At 40.0% G+C, this 21,498-nt stretch overlaps 1 protein-coding gene across 4 annotated transcripts in view; it reads left to right on the forward strand.

Annotated features, from left to right (window-relative positions):
* Positions 1-21,498, forward strand: part of MYO1B (myosin IB) — a 175,307-nt gene that overhangs the window by 76,355 nt on the left and 77,454 nt on the right. For all 4 annotated transcript variants that reach the window (XM_012776932.3, XM_012776935.3, XM_012776937.3 and 1 more), the window contains exons 4-5: positions 6,542-6,636; positions 18,207-18,311. In XM_012776932.3, coding sequence (XP_012632386.1) covers positions 6,542-6,636; positions 18,207-18,311 — 200 coding nt within the window. The remainder of the gene's footprint in view (positions 1-6,541; positions 6,637-18,206; positions 18,312-21,498) is intronic.

Consider the following 21,498-nt stretch of genomic DNA (forward strand, 5'->3'; position numbering starts at 1 on the left):
TGTTCTCTTATCATTTCTTGCTCTGAAGCTTGGATTGTTTGGAATGTTTACCAATGTTGTAGCTATGAGGGAACAACTTTATTGTGTAAATAAGTTAATTGACCATGCTTTTGTACTGTCATAGGACAAGACTGCAGTAATGCTTTTCAGGATAAAAGTATAAATAACTATAAAGACTTATTTTCCCTAAAGTTTTCCCTTAAGATGTGATAGAATGAATGTCTGATGGAAGGGCATAACATTAACTTAACTAGGTGATATTTTCAAGTAGGCACATGTTTTTGAATTAAGAATATGAGACAATTATAGATGTAAAGATATCTACAATAGTATTTTACAAGGAAAGCCAACATGGTGCCTCTCCTTAAAAAACAAAATTAAAAAACTCGTCAAGGTTGCCATGCAAAACACACGTAATTCCCTTTCTCCTTTTTCTTCTTTTCCACATCCTTCTTATGGACTTCCTCAGCCCTTCATTGGGTTCAATATAAAGTTAGAATTGGGGAAGCACATGGAGGTTAGCCATTTTTAAAAAACATTTTTTGGGGTTACTTTGTTTAGAAATACCCAGTTTTCAGGGCTGAACCAGAGCTAGAAAGGAAAAGAAATAGTCGAGATTTGTAGATCTCTATTGTAGATGAGGATTTTGAGACTGAGCTATTTTAAGAGGGTCAGAAGGGGAACTTCTCTAGTGTGATTTGAAAGTATTCTAGGACTCAGGATTGAATGAAAGAGAATGCCATTTTGAGACCCTTTGAGGAAGCCTTGAAATAAGAAGGTGGAAACAGTTATCCAAGTTCAGGAAAGTTTCTTGCGACAAATTGTGTTCTGTTAAACACTTTAGCTAATAGAGAGGACCAACTACAAGTCCTCAGACTAGATTAGATTTGCTTTGGAGAATGATTTCTGAAGCAACTCATTAGTAAAGAGCCAGAGAGTCTGAAACATGGGGACATGTTTGGAAGAGCATAAGCCTTAGATGTGTTTGGGTGTCGCAGACATCTTTTCTCCTGTGCACTTGAGGGGAAGCAAACTTAGAAAGGAAATGGCAGGGTGGAGAGTGTGGAGTTTTGGGACAAGAAGCCTTGCCATCGCCCCTGACGACCATGGGAGCAGAACCACTGTGATTAACACTCTGAACAGAAATAAGATGGGAGAGGAACATAAATACCAGCTAGACAATTTTGAACATGCAACCCAGCATTCCACCCTGACAGAAAATAACAGATGAGCCCCAAACCAAACTTTGAAAACCTAAAAGTGATAGATACAGCTGTTTGGAAACATACTTGGTGCTGGGAAAGGTTTGGCTCTCGAAGAACAGCCGTGAAGCTGATCTGGAAATGAAGGGGCGAGTGCACTTAGACGTCAGGCTGCCCCTATTCTTAGAGCTCAACTAGAGGACAGCAGAAGTGGATGAAACCGTGCTCTTGATGTGGCAGGACAAAAACCATGTTTACCCCCTTACGTTATCGCCACGATAGTATACTTAACCGTTCATTTCTGTGTGCGGTAAATAACAATGCTGACACGGTCACAAAATAATGCGAAGCATATGGGTCACAACTGTTTTTAACTAAAAACTTCTCTAAAGATTTATTTAGGTTCCTTAATTATAGAGTGGTTTGGAAGGCTGGCATGTGGTTTCAGTTTATAGTCATAAATGTTGGCACTGGGGATGAGTACGTGCTCAAGTTACCAGAGAGGAAGAAGAACAAGCAAGGCTGGGAGGAGGGCTTATATTCTTTGGGGCCCTCCCTTTTGTTATTATTATTTTTTTTTAAGTAAAGTCAAGATCTGTGTTTATAAGAAATAAGCATAATGACATTTATACTGTACTTGAGATGGGAGTGTCAGTAGTACAAGCCCATATCCCAGTATTTAAGTACTTTAATTGGTAAATTTTCATGTCAATTTGAAATTAGTGGCTCTCTAGAGTCCTGAAAGAATACATACCTGCATTTAGCCTTTATCTTATAGTAAGATTATACTCCCCATTTTATGAATTTGGCCCTGTCTTTGAGGATAGCAGTTAAGTCTTTCCATCTGAACAGAGAAGAAAAAAATAGGTGTTCATCTTAGGTGTTTTGACTTGACATAAACCCATGGCAATGTCATTTGGTGATCTTCCAAAGCCTCTTGTGTGTGTATGTGTATGTGTCATGTGGTTATTTGTGTGTGAAGCAACTTTGCACTATTTTGGATCTAGCGATAGTGTAAATATAATGCTGAATTGCAGTCCTGGGAGCGTGGGACAAAGGCCTGTACTAAACAATCCACGAAGAGTCCAGTGAATACGTATGATTGGAAAACTTCCTTTGTATTTGTTGTAATGTGTTTTCCTGCATTTCTTGCCAATGATGATAATGAAAGCAGCATCTCAAAGCTATTGTCTGGAGGTTGGAGAAGCAGGAAGGGAGGAAGGCTAATAAAAAATCTAAGCAATACTTTCCTTCCCTGCATGAAGGTCATAGAAGAAATGAATTTCCTAACTCACTCCAGTAGTGACTTTGCCACTGCTTAGAGAGAATCCACTCATCCCTCCCTCCCTCCCTCCCTCCCTCCCTCCCTCCCTCCCTCCCTCCCTCCCTCCCTCCCTAACTTGTTATTGGTTACATTTTATGTTCATAGCTCTATGGATGGCACAAAGATTAATTAGATAGAAAGACTCTGCCTTAGAGGAGCTTATACTTTGGCAGGAGATAAGAAGATGTTTGCATAACTGATTATAATACAGAAAGATTTTCTGATATTTATTCAGGGATTTATAACTTTCACAGCACTTTTGTAGACTTTCATTTTTGTAACGAAGAAACCAAAGTTCAGCCAGGGAGAATGAATGATTTGCTCGAGGTTACATAGGTGGTGAGTTGTAGATTTGGGACACAGGGAATCACATCTAGGATGCTTTCCATCCTATATTCAGTGTGATGCAGTGGTACACAGAATGCTAGAGAAAGCTGAGAGCAGCTGTGGAGCTTGACCAAGGCTTTGGTTGTATGGAGAGGATAGCTGAAAGGGCTTTGAGGGACAGAAAGGGATCATGGTACACTGTCCCAAAGAATAGGCTAGAGTGACCCATTACTCAGAAAAGACTTTGGTGCCAGATATTTTCATTATTTTTCTTCTATCTTTTACTTATACATTTATTCAACAAATGCACTTAGAGTGCATTTGGTACTTACCACATGGAAGGTGACAGACTCACTGATGTGAGGGTCATAAAATAAGACTGGCTCTTCTTGAAGCTTCACACTGGTCCAGCCAGAAGATAAGATATGCTAACACATAGTTGTAAGGGAACATGACAGTTTGGGCGGGGGTGTGATCCACAGTGTTTCTGGGTTCAAGTTATGACTCTGCTCAGAATAGGATCATGGGCTTCTCATGTCACTTCCCAAGACCATGTTTCTTGAAGGAGGCCAGAAGTGTATGGAGCATTAAATACAGTTATGAATACAACTACGAATACATTTTCAATGAACCTCACTCAGCTCCTGGCACGTTAAAGGAGTGCAATAAATTGTCGATATTGATGGCTCCACATGCCTTCTGAAGAAAAGCCAAAGTCTTTGATGGGTGTGAAAAGCCCTCTGTGATGTGGTTGGCTAGATTTAAACTCTTCCTGTAACCCAGTTTTCCACCAGTCTTCCCGCCTCTGCTGGTCTCTCTCACATGCACCCTTGTCACCCTGTGATACAGCCAAGATGTAGAGGTGCTATATCTTGTGATCAGTAGCAGGGGTCAGTTTTGGCTCCGACTTGTCACACTAGCACTGTGACCTCAGCAAGTTATGTCATTGCCTTGTGCTGCTCTTGTGAAATTTAAAATGATTAAATATAAAGGGCTTGGGGACAGTTCTGGTACCTGGTAAATGTCACTGTTATTCATTCCAATTACTCTCTGACCTTGCCACTCCCCTGTGTACAGTACTGCAGTGAGATTCCCTGTCAGCTCTATTCTTCCTTTGGAATCTGCCGTCTACCTCTGTAGCTCATCTTCACTCTTTCTTCCTGATACTTTGCCTTCCAGCTATGTGGAACTGCTCATAACCCCTCACCTCTACCTCCATGATGTTTTGGCCTTTATTTTTGCCATTTATCTTAATTCATTCTTTAGGACTGTTTTTTCTGCCTCTTGAAGATTCTCTAGGTCCAATCCCTACCCCTTTGAGGTTCTTGTCTTGTTTTGCAGTATTTCACATGTCTTTATCATTGGGCTTAATCTGTTGGGTTGCATTTTCTCTTTGTATATTCCAAACCCCCCAGCCCTCCCCCCACCAGTTAGTAAATGAATTAGAAGAGGGACTTTACCTATTAAATACATTATCATATTGTCAGAATTATTTTTCAATTAGCTAGAAGGGGAAAAATTTACCTTACTAGTAAATTTTTGCAGGGAAAGTTAGCAGGAGGACTGGCCTGGCCTTACTTGGTAGAGGCCCTTTGTCATCCTAAGGCAGGTGGCAAGCTTGGGGTCTGGGACTAGACAAGAATCATGGCAAACCCAGTAGTATCATTTTGCCTGTAGTGGATCCTGGAGTTTTGGTCATTTGTCTGCAAAGGCAGTAGTTTTGTGTTTAGCTTGGTGATGATAATATCAACTATTTGGTATTTGATGGCATTATTATAATGTTTGGACAGGTTTTTTTACTTTTTCTCACTATTTTATAAGTCCAGTATATTATCCTGAAAAATCTCAACATTATCCTGTTATAGATGTGTGATATAATATTTTCCCTTTGGTTTTCTGAATTACTTAGATTTTAATAAAAAGAGCCATAAATGGAGCTTGTGAGTTAAATAAAGCATACTTTTAGAGTACAATGAATCCATACCATTTTGGTTAATAGAGAATACATGGAAAAGCAGTCTTGAGCAAAAAAAAAAAAAAAACAAAGCCGGAGGTATCATACTGTCTGACTTCAAACTATACTATAAGGCTATAGTAACTAAAACAGCATAGTACTGTGGTATAAAAATAGACAGATCAATAGAAGAGAATAGAGAGCCCAGAAATAAAGCCACATACTTACAGCCAAATGGATCTTTGACAAATTGACAAGAACATACACTGGAGAAAAGACACCCTTTCCAAATTAATAGTGCTGGGAAAATTGGATTGCCATACACAGAAGAATGAAACTGGGACTCCTATCTCTCACCATATGCAAAAATCAACTCAAGATCAATTAAAAAAACTTTTGAATGTAAGACCTGAAACTATAAAAAAATACTAGAAGAAAACCTGGGAAAAATTCTGCTGGTCATTGGTCTAGGAAAATAATTCATGACTAAGACATTAAAAGCATAAGTGATAAAAACAAAAATAGACAAATGGAACTTAATTCAACCACAAAGCTTCTGCACAAATAATCAACAGAGTGAACAGATGACCTGCAGAATGGGAGAAAATATTTGCACACTATACATCTGACAGGGGACTACTATCCAGAACTTATAAGGAATTCAAACAACTCAACAACAACAAAAAATAACCCCATAGAAAAGTAGACTTAGGACATGCATAGACATTTTTTCAAAAGAAGACAAGTAACTAACAAGTATATGAAAAAATGTTCAACATCACTAATCATCAGATAAATGCAAATTAAAACCACAATGATGTATCAAGAATAGCTATTACTGAAAAGACAAAAAATAACAGATGTTGGTGAGGATGTGGAGAAAAGGGAGCTCTTAAACACTGTTGGTGGGAATGTAAATTGGTACAGCCTTTATGGAAAACAGAATAAAGATTTCTCAGAGAACTAAGAATAGAACTACCATACGATACAGCAATTCCACTACTGGATATTTACCCAAAGGAAAAGAAATTAATATACAGAAAAGGTACTTTCACCTATATGTTTATCACAAACTGTTTACAATAGCAAAGATAAGGAATCAACCTAAGTGTCCATCAGTAGAGGATTGAATAAAGAATATGTGATATATGCACAATGGAACACTACTCAGCCATAAGAAAGAATGAAATCATGTCTTTTGCAGCAACATGGATAGAACTGGAGCCGTTATTGTAAGTGAAACAACTCAGACATAGAAAAACAGATACCACATGTTCTCACGTGTAAGTGGGAGCTAACTAATATGTACACGTGGAAGCAGAGTGTGCAGTGATGGATAGTGGAGACTTGGAGAGGTGAGGGGATTGGCATGTGAATGATGGGAAGTTGCTTGGTGGATACAATGTGCATTGCTCCAGTAGTGGATGCACTGAAGGCCCCGACTTCACCACAATGCAGTATATCAGTGTAGCAAAATTGCACTTATACCCCATGAATATATATGTAAATAAAAAAAATACATGGAAATAAAAAGAAAATGCACAGAAAAGGTAACATGGGTCACAAAGGATAGGTTTATTTATTTATTTTAAGAATTTGAAGGAAATAAAATGTGATGCGTCAGCTTGCTTCCTATAGCCTATCACAATGGCCCTTTAAGGAACTTGTAGTTCCATTTGATAAACACATGATAGTGAGCTGAATTCTGAGGACTTTTTCCCTTATCCCCTGCAGCTTTGCTCTGTCAGATGAAGCATACAGATCCCTACGAGATCAAGATAAAGACCAATGTATTCTCATTACTGGGGAAAGTGGAGCAGGAAAAACAGGTAAGGCTACTACTACCAAACAACCTTGCTTTCTCCTCTGTAGAAGGTAAATGCCACACAGAATGAGGATAGCAGAAGGGGCACGTGGGACCTCTTTAGCAAGACCCGCCACAGGGTCTCCCTCTGTGAGGGCTGCTTTGCAAGAGGCTGATTAGGATCATTAGGATCATGGAATATTCCCTGGGGAAGACTTGCCTCATCTCTCACATGAAGAAACAAGGTATGTATCAAAGGGATTCCAACCTCTGTGGAAGTCTAGTGCTGGATTCTAGGCCTTTCTTCCAAGACACCAAGGCCTGTATGCTTCCCCAAGGAAAGCCAATATATTCAAGTTTTAGGAGGCTCCAGCACACCCTATCTTTGCTAAAAAAAATTGAGGGAACTCTGTCAGTATCTGTTTGTGCTAATAAATCAAACAAACAAACAAGTGAGGGAAGGCACTGGGAAAGTACTTAAATTTCACCCTGGAATTTTCCTCTAAAGAATTGAGATTTTTGTATCTATTTTTTAAACTCCTGGCCACCTTCCCATAAAACAACCCCCAAATGCAGAGGTTATGCTTTTTGTTTTTTTATTGTGCTTTTAATAAAAGCAATTCATATGATTGATGGTCTTGAGTGAGAGAGTGACTTTACAGACACGGTGCCCAGCTATCTGGGAAAGATTCAAAAGAGCTTCACTCTGAATCCACACTTGGAAACTTAAAATTGCTATTGTTGATGGGTCCTTTTCATCCTTTAATGAAACTGATGAGTCAATGGAGGATGGTGAGGGAGATGATATTTTCATAAAGTCTCATCTGTAAAATGCTTTTGTTTTATAGATAGGAATGTGATAATTGGTCATTTCTATTGTTAATAGTATGTAAAGTTAGGATTTTCAATGGTGCAATTTAACTAACAGCATGACTGTGTAGTTATCAGACATACATTTTGAGTCCCCATTTATCAAAAGAAGAAAATCTGCCTTAGGTGTTGAGTCAAAGGACTGAACCATTTTATTCCTAAGCTCTTAGAAAGATTTGTGCCTTGACAGGCCCACTATCTGCCTTGAACTGGCTTTTGCTTCTATACCTACTCCTTTTCCTCCACTTTAGGAGTACCTCCTCCCTGCACCCCAGCGTAGCTGAAGAAAAAGTGGTTAGACCAGTGGGTCATCTCCTTCCTTGAGCCCTCTGGACACACAGCGCACTGTTTCTTTACAGGGTTGAGCAGGTTCTGGGTGGGCAGAAGTGGAGGGAAAAGTTCTGGCAGGCAAGAATCTTAAGTAACAGAAAGCACAGTGTCATATTGTTAGAAGAGATTTTAGATGTGGACCATCTGGTCAAGGATACGCCACATGACACAGCCATAGTCCTTCTTTTATCGTGATGGAGGACTCACCACATCACTGAATTTGTCATGCAGGTTCAGTTAACAAAGGTTCTTCCTTACCTAGAGTTCAATTCTGCCTTTACCTATTGGTCTAATTAAGTCTGCTGTCTGCAACCTTACTGAATTAGTCTACTTTCTCTTCCACAGAACAATCACTCAGTTATTTGAAATCAACCACCGTATCTTCCCAGAGCTAAACATTTCCTTTTCTTCAATGATGTCTCATGTTATATACATTCATTTATTCATTCATCCAGGGAAAAAAATTACTGAGTACCTAGTTGGCAAAAGGACCGTGTATTAGGTACTAGTAATACAGTGGTGAGCCAGACTCCATTCTTGCCCTTTTCAAGTTTACAGTCTAGTAGGGGAGATAAACAGTAGCTCTAGACTATATGTACACCTACATATGTATATACCTGTATGTACAAATTACATATAAAATGTAAGTGTAGTGAAGGAAAAACACAGGGTGCTCATGAGAGCATGTAACAAGAAGATTAGATGCTTCATGAAACTGCCTACCAAGAAGTAAATAGGAGACTTGAGGTTTGGTCTTGGTTATGGTGAAACTATTAATATTACCCCTCTTAATGTGGACACCAGACTTCTAGTAATGTAACACATGTATTGACTCACACTGGTCTTTTCACCAAACAAGATATTGTAGGTTTTTTGTACATTAACTTCTGGTTAAGTCAGAACTTTTCAATCTAGTATTGATCAACAAAACTATTTTAAATCTACATGTATAATCTTTTACTTATTTTTATTAATTTTGGTCCATTGTTATAGCCTCTTGAGAAACTGGCCAATTATAATTCTGTCCCCTCTCTTAGGACCATTGTCATCCTATTGAATAATAACGATAGTAGCTAAATTACACTGAGCACTTACCGCATCCTGGGCATTGTACTTATTTAGCATATTGCATGTATGAGGTTAGTATTTAAACATGAGTTGTTATCACCATGTTTATGATGGGAAAATTGAGTTGCAGAAAGGTTAAGCAATTTCCCTAAACTTACACAGTGAGTAAGTGGCAGAGCTGGGATTTTGAATGTATGTAGTATAGTTGTAGGCTGTCTGCTTTTATCCCCTGTGTTAAGCTGCATCTCTGTACCTTGAACACGTTTCTTTCTGAGTGCCATACCACCATCACTCATGTTGCTGTCTTCTTCAGCCAGCCTCCAGTGTCTTTTTAAGGCAGGGATTTTGTTTTGTATCTCTACTAACTAATTTAATGCCCCGCACATAGTAGGAAATCACAGCATGCTTGAATGATTGAATGACTCCCCAATCCAAGAATCCAGCCTCCTATCTTTAGTTAGGTAATTCACAAAAGTACTGAATAGGACCAGGCCAAAGAAATTGCCCAGTCTCATTTAAAATATAGGTTATCCTACTAAAAAAGTTAATTATTGTTCTGCTTAGTGCTAGGTGTCTTATCTTTCTGTGTTCTTTCCTTAGGTAGTCTTAACTATTCTCTGATTATATTCATGCTTTCCAAATTTATATGCCCAGTCTGTACCTCTTATCTGATCTCTCAGCATTCATATTCAGTGCCTACCTGACATCTCCATTTGGGTGTCTCAGCTACATCTCAGACTGAGTATATATAAAACAGAACTCTTAATTTCTTCCTATACCCTCCTATAACTAACTTTCTGATCTCAGTAGCTGAGACCACTAGGCAACCTAGTTATCAAGCTAGAAATGTAAGAATTACCCTTGATTTCTTTCTTTTCTATATTTCCCACAGTGATTCCATTTTCTTACCCTGTCAGTTTTATCTCTAGAATATATCTGATGCCAGGCTGTTTCTTCCTTTTCTTTGTGTCCACATGGAGGGTCCAGGCTCAGCCACCAATTATTATCTTCCTTAACCATTCAGTATGAGCGTCGACTATAGTCGACAGCCACAGATGAATGCACACAGCAACCTTACCCGACAGCCATGACATAATTTTTTCTAATTTTTCATTTATCAAAATAAAATTGTGACCATTTAAAAATAATGTAATGAACACATATATGTATATGTTACCTATTCTGATTTACATTACAAGTAAAGCTGTCTGTAAAGTAAAACAAGCTTTCAGTGCTTTAAAGCTTTCCTCATCACACAAGAGCAAAACGGATTCGTCGTCAATGCACAGCACAAACTATCGTGCAGACTATGAGTGCCGGCTGTGGGCAAGGTTTCGCGGCCAGTGAGCGCCGTACTGAAGTGGTTAAAGACTATTTGTAGCAATGTCTCTGGGTCTCTCTCTTCCCTGTCTTAACTACCCACAGTTCCTTTTCACAGACACTAGTCTTTGGCTGCTCAGATTTTTTTTTTTTCACCTGTAGGAACGTTTAGCAAGGCCTGGGCATCTTGGTGTAGAATGCTTTTACCCCTTCCTTGTCACTGACCAATTCTTTCATGTGAAATAGAATTTAATTCTTAGAAACCGTGCAGCTTCTTGTTTGTATCCAGGTTGACCAACAAAAAAGGTGTCAAGGGACATTAGAAACTCTGTCCCTTGCTGAAGGCATTTGTGTTGATGCTGCCCCTGCCCCAGTCACATTTGACTGTATCTCCAAGCCCACCTATTCACTTCACATAGCTTCATTTTTATTTTCACTTAGAAGAAGAGATGAAAAATATTCCTAAGCTTACTCTTTAGTTTCTAAATTCTTTAGTTGTTTAGTTAATCTTCTTTATGACTAATGATACCTTTTTTTTTTTTTTGAGGGTATTCTGATTATCAGGTTGTTCCTAAGTGAGTCACCATAAGTGGGTTGCGGTCATTGGTTTGATGGCTCTTGGCCAATTCTTCATCTCCCCTGGAACATATGTCCCAAGAAGACAGCAGGTCCACTAATTAGCCATGTCGGTGTGTGACGTCCTCCTCTCAGGTTGTTACTATACCGCTGCCTCCTGGTGGGCTCATGCATCCATGGTTGAAAAACTGGGTGGAGGTTGCTGGTACCATTGCAGAAGGCTAGAATTCATTTTTTCGTAGGAAAAAAGTAAGCAATACCACATTCATTTGGAAGAACTCTAGTAGTAGCAGGGAGTTCATTCTTCTTTTTTGTAGTTTTCTCTTCCCTTAATATTTTTTGACTCATAACTTGTCCTGTTGGTTTCAATGCCTCAATCACGATTTGAAATCCCTTTCTCCCTGTCATCTTCCCTGGATTTAGTCCTTCCCAGGATCCCTTTGCCCTCTGTCCGAAGTTGGAGAATGGACGGCTGCTTCCCAGGGCCATTGCCTTTCCCCCTGCTAGGGCCAGTACCGCAAGGTCAGGGGCTGCTTCAGGCAGGAGGCTGGAGGCGGGTACCAGAGACGCCTAGAGTGACACCTCTCAAATCCTTCGTGAGGAAGCACCACTTCTACCCTCCTCCCCCCAAATCTGCTGACCGAAACAAAAAAAATGAAATAAAATAGAAAAATGAAATAAAAGAAGACATAGAAAATTTAAGCACTGATTTTTTAGTTTAGTTTCAAAAGACAAAACAAACTACCTAATTGCTACAAAAACTTTTAAAACCCTACTCTCTCTTATGGAGACCAGTACTAGTCTGTGAACTACCAACTTTGAATAGTGCTGGTCCTTGGACCATACTTTGAGTGGCACTGCCTAGAGGTCACTTGAAGCATTTGTCTCGGTTTTGAGCGACTGTGCTTCCTAAATCTTGTGATGAACTATAGTTCTGGGTGCTTCAGCTGTCCATTCTCACGGAAAGTTCTAGTGCAGGGAGCTGGATACTACTCCTGAGAGCTTCTACATTGAAATTACCCACTCAGCTACACACTGGGTAGCTCCTAGCCATGAGCCCTTCTTTTCACTTACAGACCAACAGCATCTCCTATCTCTCTGTTCCCATAGAGACACACAGTGGTTTGCTGATTTATTCCTATCTTTTTCTACTTTTCTTTCCTTTTGGAAGTGGTGGTACAAAAATTGCTTCAAAGTGTATTATGGTTATAGTTGTTGTTAGACTATAAAATTGATTAAAGTCTAGATTTGTATGTTGTTAAAAGTCTGTTTCGTGGAGATTACTTATGGGAAAATAAAATGATGGTATATAATATAGAAATTGCAGCACAATAGGATGAGGAATTTGGGTGGGGGTTCATCTCAGTTTTGAGCAGAAGAGGGATGCCAGGCCGTTTTGAAATGCCACATCATCTTAGTCACTGAATTTGTTTCTGTGTACATGTTGTTCATGTACTTATTAAAAATTTTGTGTTGCTAAGTAAATGAAAGACAATAACTAACATTTATCGTGGGCCTAGAATATGCTCTGTACTTAATAATATCTCTTTTCAATAAGAATCTTTATAGAACCACCGTGTAGTATCAGAGGGCTTGTTTTATAAGAAGTAATTAATTTAAGTAGGTCATAAACCCTCCTTGGCAGATGATGATGTTATTGGTCTTAAACATTGGAGACACTCCTAAGCTGCACAGTTCTATAATGTGGGCACTTAGGGAGAGGCATGAACTCTTTGAGTCCTTTAGGGTGCTATTTAATTCATTACTGCAGTGCTAAATAAAAAATTCATCAGGCCTCATAAAAGTGCTCAAGTATTTCTAGGCAGTGAACTTACAATTCCCTACTGTGAATACAAGCAGTTTCTGGAGAACCTTTCAAGTGCCGATGGGGACAGGGAGGCAGAACATGAGGGAACCATCAGAATTACATTTTCCAAGGACATCAGAATAAATCACCAGGCCTGAGAAGATGATCTTGACATAAGAAAACATTATTATAAATTATCTGGTTTCCAATTTTACAGTTACATCAGTTTCTAGGAACTCTTCAGCCATCTGCTAGAAGTGTTACAAAGCCTGCCTTACTCATTAAGAACTTTGATTCTAAACCCTAAATGACCTTCTGCTACTTAACATCTGTGATGGTTCTCCGACTTGGTCGGTGGCAGAGATGCCTCTGACTTAGTATAACCTAAACGTCGATGGGCATTTCACACTGCAGGAAATATCCATATTGAAGCAGAATAGCTACGCAAACTCAAGGCTAAAATGTAGTGAGCTTTTGTTTTGTTTCTTGCCCGTGTGAGAAAGACACCTCTCAATCCATGTGTTTTATATAAATTATCAGATGTTGTGGCCTCTTTCAGAAGCAGGTGACATGCGTTTTTATTTCCATGAAAACATCATCAGTGGTGACTTCCATGGTAGCAGAGGCTGCATCTCTTATGGCAAGACACACGTTTTTAGACCCCTCTGATTGGAACTGTTGATCTATTTGTATGTGTTGTAGCTGGGTTATTTTACACCACAGCATACTCAGGACTGCTAAAAAGGATGTTCCTCTAGCTTGCAGGGTGCTTGTTTCATTGTACACAAACACGACCTCTTTGATTTAAGCATCCTTACTCTTGAGGTCTTTGAACTACCAGACTTCAGTTCCTAGAAAACCTTGAGTATCTTAACCAAGGAGATAGAGAGGTAAAGAGGCAAATAATATATCAGTGTGTGTGAGTAAAGGTGTGGCTTTCTCTATGAGATGCCATACGATATGATCAATATGTGACACTTAAGACATTAACCTGTTACTTATGAATGCATCCATAGATGCCTGTTACTCCTGGATAAATGTATTAGAAGCTCTGTGAACAAAGCCTAGAATAAGCCTTGCTTCTATTCACACCTTTTTTTCCCTGACTTGAATCAATGTGGAGCCTGCACAGTTAGCTTGCATAGGTTTAAATATCTTAGGAGTAAGATCCCCATCCTTATAGACTCATGATCATAATGTCTTTCATCAAAATATTTGTTTTCCCTTTCTCATTTCCCTTCTGCTATTTCACAGTGCTTTCTTTCATTAAAAAAATTTACTATATGAATTTATGTAATACTAAGATTATATGATAGTTACACAATGATATAGAATGTCTATTATTCACAGCACAGTGCAAGATGTCAGAGCATACAGAATTAAATTATTTATTCTTACCTTTACAAGACCTAAAAATCCTCAGATTCATAAACTGTCATCTATAAGCCCCTTCTATTCTTTATGGAAATTAATTCTGATCTACATATTTGGATCCAGAGGTATTTCATTACAGGCCATTTGTCCATCAGTGCAGAATATGTATTAAACCTTGGATGTCCTATTATTTTCTGGTGAGAAGAGATTTCAACCTCGAAAACTTTGTATTTTGTTTGACTATTAATGAATTTTAAGATTCAAGTTATATTCCAACATATATATGTTCATGAATTTACATATGTAAAGTATCTATGAGTTAGCGAAAATAACCAAGAATTGATTCTAAGCAGTGCTGTTATATTCTGCCAATTTTAAATGCCAGTATTCTTATGTTTAACAGTCTGCATAGTTAAAAAACCAGACTTTGAAATTTGGAAGATGATATTCAATTTTTAATTCCCCTCAAAAATTTAGTATTTTTCATTTATAGAAGTTATTACATAAAGATTTGATTTGTATAAATAGATAAATATTTGAATACAGATCCAAATTTATTTGAACTGTAGCACAAAGAGCCAAAAGGAAATGAAGCAGAAAGATTCATGAGATAACTATTATTTCCTGTTTCCAGCATAGTGCAATATTAGGAAAACAGTTTCTTAAACTATGTTGGACCTTGCAATTCATCCTTTCTAGTATACTCATTTCTCTAAAGTAGTGCTTATATCATGAACTACATGACTTTAAGATCAAGTATGTCTAGAAAAAAATTATAACAGTTGTCTCTTGTAGACAATGTGACTTTGGAGAAAATTACTCTTAATCTCATCTTCCAAAAATGAGCCCAATAGTAAAACTCCTGAAGATAGTTAAGAATCTGAACATAGAAACTTTTTAACAACTTGGAAATAAATTGTTAAAACAACTTGAACTGTATCCTTAAACTGTATTTAAAAATTATATTCAAATTGCTTAAATAGGTTTTAAAGTTAATAAAAGTGATTCCTAATTTTAATTTAATCCATTTTTATGTGACAGTAGATACTGTGAGTTTATTTAGAGTTTAATAGCCAGGTGATGTAAACCCAAAACAAATTCCAAGAGATCCGTTCTTGGTGCCATTTTCAAACAAATCTGACCCTGAAAGAACTTGATCACACCTTGTTCTGCCCATTAAAAAGGTATTAGAGAGGCCAAATCAATTCTAGCAGCCACCAAAGGGTTCTCATTCTTGGTTGATTTCCCCTACTCCTACCAAGGCAGTTTGTCCCTGAAGTCCATCCTGGGCCAGGACAGGATGTCCAGAGAACACAGTGTGACCATGAATCTGAGGTTTGAGGTTTGGTTACAGTAAGGTCCTTAATTACCAGAATAATTATAATTATTTCCTTTGCCTAAAAGAAAACTCACCTTTATATCTAGAATGTATCTGTGTGTGTGTGTGTTTGTATATTTGCCATTGTCTAAGACAGTTAATTTGTCTATAATTGTTTTCAGTCTTCTAGTAGTGTTAACATGTAGAAAGGCCAGACATTTATGCCAAGAAAGAAGTGTATACATAGTGTATGTGTGAGTGTAGGTGGGGATGGGGAACGAAGAATGCTGCTGAGACAGCAGAATGATGAGGAGCCTGGTGGGGAGTTGCTTCAGAGGCCAGACCACAGAGCTGGAATTCATGGGCGATTCCGGAGAGCTGGCCCGGAGCTGGAGACCAGGTAGCACAGGATGTCAGGAGCTTGCTGGGAGGGCACTCTCGCCTGGACTGGAAGGGCAGAGAGCATGGAAAGAAAGTATCCTGAAGTGACCAGAGAAGAGTGCCACCTTGAACTGGTGGGTGGAGGGAAATGTGGCTCCCAGGAGTCAAATGAAATCTAATAGTATATAAACTCTTTGTCTGTAAGTGACAGTTCAGGACAGCATGGATGGAGCAACAGGACTGTCTACATGCATTTACCTGCTTTTATCTAGTTAAATCCTGAAAACAATGGAAAATATGGTTGAAACTTTAATCAATGGAGGATGTGTTATGTGGACTTGCACTGTCTTAGTCCATTTTGCATTGCTATAAAGCAGGGGTCCCCAACCTATTGGTGACTCGTATAATTATTTCATTGTATATTATAATGTAATAATAATAGAAATAAAGTGTACAATAAATGTAATGTGCTTGAATCATCCCAAAACCATCTCCCATTCCCTAGTCTGTGGAAAAACTGTATTCCATGAAAATGGTCCCTGGTACCAAAAAGGTTGGGGACTGCTGAGGAATGCCTGAGTTTAGGTAATTTATGAAGAGAAGAGGTTTATTTGGTTCACAGTTTTGCAGGCCATACAAGAAGTATTGTGCCGGCATCTGCTCTGATGAGAGTCTCAGGAAGCCCCCACTCAGGACAGAAGGCAAACGGGGAGCTGGGGTGTTACATGGCAAGGGAGGGAGCAAGAGAGAAGGGAGGGGTGCCTACGCTCTTTTAAAGAACCAGATCTGACTGAACTAATAGAGTGAGAACTTAGTCCTTACAGCAGGGAGGGCTCAGGCCATTCATGAGGGATCCGCCCCCAGGACCCAAACACTTCCCACCAGGCCCCACCTCCAACACTGAGGATCAAATCTCAACATGAGATTTGGAGGGGACAAACATCCAAACTACATATGGACACTGCAAGGAAGGAAAGCCCTTTGTTTCTCGGTTACAGTCTTTAAAGGGAGACAGCAGAAATCAGCCATCACAGACCACCAGAGGGTCTGTCTGGACTTATTTTCATTACTCAGAAAACAAATTAAGTGGAGACTCCCTCCCTCCCGCCACAGGCTCCACGGGACCATTTGCTTCCCCCATACCGCATTTGCTAGTACTTGGAGAGCAGTCAACCTAGGACTTGAGAGCTTTATGTGACCCTTGATCCTCAGTGGCTCCTGTTGATGCTTTTAGGTTGCTCCAAGGCTCAAAAGCACTTGTTGGGCAGTGTGCCCAAAGTGGTGTTCCAGCTGTTTGTTTGCTAGCTCCTCAGTGGCAGGAGACGGGACTGGAGCCCGCCTGCAGGTCTCCCGGTGATAAGCGGCAGTGTTTAGGTTGCCCCATTACACGTTATACCCATAGGCGGAGGTACCATCTCTCACACCTGGGGAAGGCTCACCTGCCCGCGGACAGTGGCACCAGAGCAAAGACTTGAGACAAAGCAAAATTTGGAAAGATTGATTTCCTTACCTTGACCGCCCAGACCAGGGCACACATTTTATTCTGCTGACATTTAATAGTTGAGCATTTCCCAGATCCTGACTGTGGAACATTAAAAACAACTAATTAGAACAGCTCAATGAAAAATAGATTCCATGGCAAGTTAGTTGGAGAGACATAGCATCCTAGGTCCTTTTCCGGAGATCAGCAATGCACGTGGTCATATTATGGCCTCTGAGAAGCCCTTTGATAAGAAAACTTGTTTCACTGCCTCTCACTCACTGTGGCCCCATATGCATTTGACTTTGGACCTCATTTTCCTTGAATACCTATTAACGTTCCTTGGATCTCAATGTTAAAAGAATCAGGTTCTAGGAGGCAGGTGTTGAGAGGGGACACAGACTGATAGGGAAAGGATAAAACCACCAAAAACACATTTTGTCCACCTCACCAGTTGGAGCTAAGAATTTTGCGTATGCTTCATGTGGCTTCTTCTTTAGCAGTTTGCCTTTTGGGGTTACTAGTGAAGCCTGTTAAAACTACCGTGCCCTGAAAAGGCTGTATTTCTTGTTACCAAGTCCTTACATTAGCTGCTTAATTTTTGAATTGAGTTGAAGAGTAATTAATTAGGTCTAGTTGTGAGCAAACCAGTTTGGCTTAGAAAATATCTTTGAGGAAGAACAGTTCTCTTAAACTTTGAAGATACATTTAGTAAAGATACCAATGTTACCAAGTTATTTTTGTCTTGAATCATCTGTATGTAATATAGTAATTGTATACAAATGATTGCTTTGAGAAGATAATTCTCCTGAGATTTTGTTGGCTATGTTACTAAGCAATTTTTTTGCCCAGTGATAACTTTTAAGTGTAATTCCTATTATATCTGAAATGATGGCATGTCATTGAGTAGGAAAGCGCACAAATTTAAAACGTTTCCGAAAACATTTATTCCCAGGAATAAAGGCGTTTGAAAACACTGTTAGTGGGTCTTCTATCCCCAATTTCCTCCCCCAAAAAAAGATTTTTTAAAATTTCTGCTTTACTGATTAAGATGACTTGTTTTCATTACAGAGGCCAGCAAGCTTGTCATGTCCTACGTGGCAGCTGTTTGTGGAAAAGGAGCAGAAGTTAATCAAGTCAAAGAACAGCTTTTACAGTCCAACCCGGTCTTGGAAGGTAGGATTTTTTGTGTACATTAGGCCAGTGTGACTCGAATAGTTTTCAGGGCCTGGTTTACTGGGAGGTCTTCTTGGAGGGAGGCAGAAGGAAGAGATTCAGGCCAAGTCCTGTTGAGCAAATAAGCTGTATCTTAGGAACTCTTGGCTTCACGTGCTTAGTGGAGGCAACAGTTTACTCATGTAAAAGCAGCTTTCCCACTTAACCATTTTTCCCCATTCCATTTTTATTTGAATTACCTAAATTTTGCTTAAAAATAATCAATCGATATTTGCCTTTGAAGGTGCAGTGTTGTTCTGTCATTCAGAACAGCTGGTGCTGGTTATTTTTGTTGTCGGGGAAACGAAGGCTATGCCAAAGAAACACTTAAGGACCAGTCTTTTCAGGGTCAGGGGAAGCCTAAACCTGACGGTAGAGCTCCCAGGTTCCATGGTTTGCTCTCTGTATTAGTCAACTCAGGCTACCACAACAAAGTACACAAACTGGGTGGTTTAAACAACAGAAACTCATTTTCTTACACTTCTGAAGGCTAGAAATCCACGATCAAGGTGCTGGTCAGGTAGCTTTCATTCTGAGGCCTCCTTTCTTGGCCTGTGGCTGGCTGCCATTGCGCTGTGTGCTCACATGGCCTTTTCATTGTGCTGGGGTGGGGAGAGAGAACAAGCTACCTCTCTGGTATCTGTTCTCATAAGAGCAGTAATCCCATTACGAGGGCCCTACCTGTCATGATTTCATCTAACCCTAATTACTTCCCAAAGGCCCCACCTCCTAATGCCATCCCATTCAGGGTTAGAGCTTTAACCCCACATACGACTTTGGAGGGGTCACAAGCATTCAGTCCATAACACCATCAGAAGACAAAGCCAGAGATGAGTCCCCTTACTGCCATCGGGGATGGCACACACCATCAGCATGAACCACTCTTACGCTGGAAACAGTAAATCGAAGCAAGACATTACAGTCTCTTCCTACCGTAAGCGTGTCTTTGCTGTCCTTTAACACACTCGTTGGGCAGTAGGGTTTCTCGGTCTCGGCACTGCTGGCCTGTGTGCGTCTTTGCTGTGGAGAGCTGTCCTGTGCAGCTCTGGCCTCAGCTCACCAGGTGGCACCTGCACCCCTGCCCCGAGTTTTGTTACTGTTAAAAGTGTCTCCAGACATTGCCAGATGTCCCTTGGGGGCTCAAAACCACCCCTGATTAGAATCTCTGGGCTAGAGAAGTAGTTTGGTCCAACCTTTTGGTCACAGTTATGGAAGCAAAGTCATGGAAGGACAAGATTTAACATGGATTAAAGCAGAGCTGCTCGGGGGCAGGTGGGCACCCCCTCCCGCGTGTGGAGGGACAGAACCCTGCTCTGTTGTCCTTCATACTCAGGCCCAGCCTCTCCCGCCCTTTTGGGCTTCTGAACACTGAACATTCACTGTGACCCCGAGATACACTTTCCTGCTCCAGTTTCTCCATTTTATTACAAGGAGACACCCTGCATCCGCACCCCCGGATAGAATAAGAGAAAAGCAAAGGCCAAATAAGCTATTGCATTGCTTTTTATTTTTCCTCTCCTTTAGTACCTTAACTGAGAAAGAGGCTATTATGGGAAGTGGAATCTCTTCATTTTATTGTTTCAATTTTGACTTTGTGTTTGTTGCCTTTTGCTTTTAAGTTAGGATGCTATGCATATGCTGTGTTTCTTTATGTGCTTATTTTAAGAATGCTGTGATGTACAGTCGAAGCGCTGTGGAATGCTGTAGCTTGCATCTGTGATTAGAAGCTGCCTCTATTCGGTGGTATTTGAAACTAGGCTCCAGTGCAGGAGATGGAAGAAATGTCTCCTTGTGGGCATGTATTATCTTTTATGGGAAGGCTTTACTTTTTAACTGGAGCTGCTACTGTAAATGAACATTTAGAACAATGAACTTAAAAAAAACAATTGAGGAATGTGTCTCAAGTGTTCTATAATGGACCTCTTGTCTTTGATTCTGTGGCTCACAATAAAAGACTTTAGTGTTTAGGATTGTGTTTAGTAATGTGCAACTCAGATTTGTTTGATGAAAAGATGGTTTATGGCTTGCAAAGGGTGCCCCGAATAAAGTGTTTTTGAAGCAATTCCTTTGCTTGCCCCTGACCTTCAAGCCACAATAAGCTGTCCTTTATGCACCAGCATCTCTAACTGGACTTTGGGGTTGTCCAACTTAGCGAACTTGGCAGCCTGGCCTGTTCACACCCACCACAAAAGACCAGCCTATGAAAACACAAGAAATGCCATAGTCTTCTTGATAACTAGGTCAGCGCACACCATCATCGAGGGTGCATTTATGAAAGCCTTTTAGCTGGTGGTGGACATAGGATAAGGGTGGGAACCTCCCCAGCAGGCATCCTTTTTGAGTATTTTTAGTGTGCAGTTTTCCTCATTGAATGTAGCATCTCAGCATATTTTCTGTTGGAGAGAGAATCTGATGTCAGGACTTACCGAACCATACTCGGCCCAAGCAGCATCTCGAATGCAAAGAACTTTCCCTGTGTTGACTTTGTAAATTTTGCTGTAGCTGAACTTGAGCCAACTATGTTTTTAAAGTAAAAAAACATAAAAAAAAGCCACCTAATGCAAAATATAACGCGTCAGGCTTGGCTGCTGAGTAAAATTAACTTCTACATAAGCACTGCACCCTCACTCATTTATCAGGTGACTGCTTTCAAAACTCAGACCAGCTTTTGGCCCTTAGTTCTCATGTGAGTGCTTGTTACTCTAATCCTCTTCTCCCTGTTTAATTTGAAGAAGTTATGGAGGCTTCCAGAGATTTGATGCCTACACTTTAATGCAAAGAGTCAATTCTGATTACCCCATCGTCATGCATTCTTTGCTAGCTACAGTGTGACCCCTATATCCTAGTCACAGCCTGGGTGAGTGGGGGACTAGCTAGAAATGGAGAATCTCATGCCTGTCCCAGACCCATTGCACCTGAGTTTGTGCTTTAGTAAGTTCCTCAGTGATTGGTTTGCACATTAAAGTTTGAGCAGGTACAGGTGGGCTTTACATCGGGCTGGGCTTGCAGAGCCCCCAGCAGGGATCACCTCTACTTATATAATTTATGCTTGTACTCCTGAACCCTCTACTACCACGGCCCAGATTAATTTGCCTCTCTCTTGTACACAGGCTTGGTGAAGATTGGTGAAACAGTCCTTTTGCTTTTT

The sequence above is a fragment of the Microcebus murinus genome, chromosome 8 (genome assembly GCF_040939455.1).
Source record: "Microcebus murinus isolate Inina chromosome 8, M.murinus_Inina_mat1.0, whole genome shotgun sequence".
NCBI classification, from domain to species: domain Eukaryota; kingdom Metazoa; phylum Chordata; class Mammalia; order Primates; family Cheirogaleidae; genus Microcebus; species Microcebus murinus.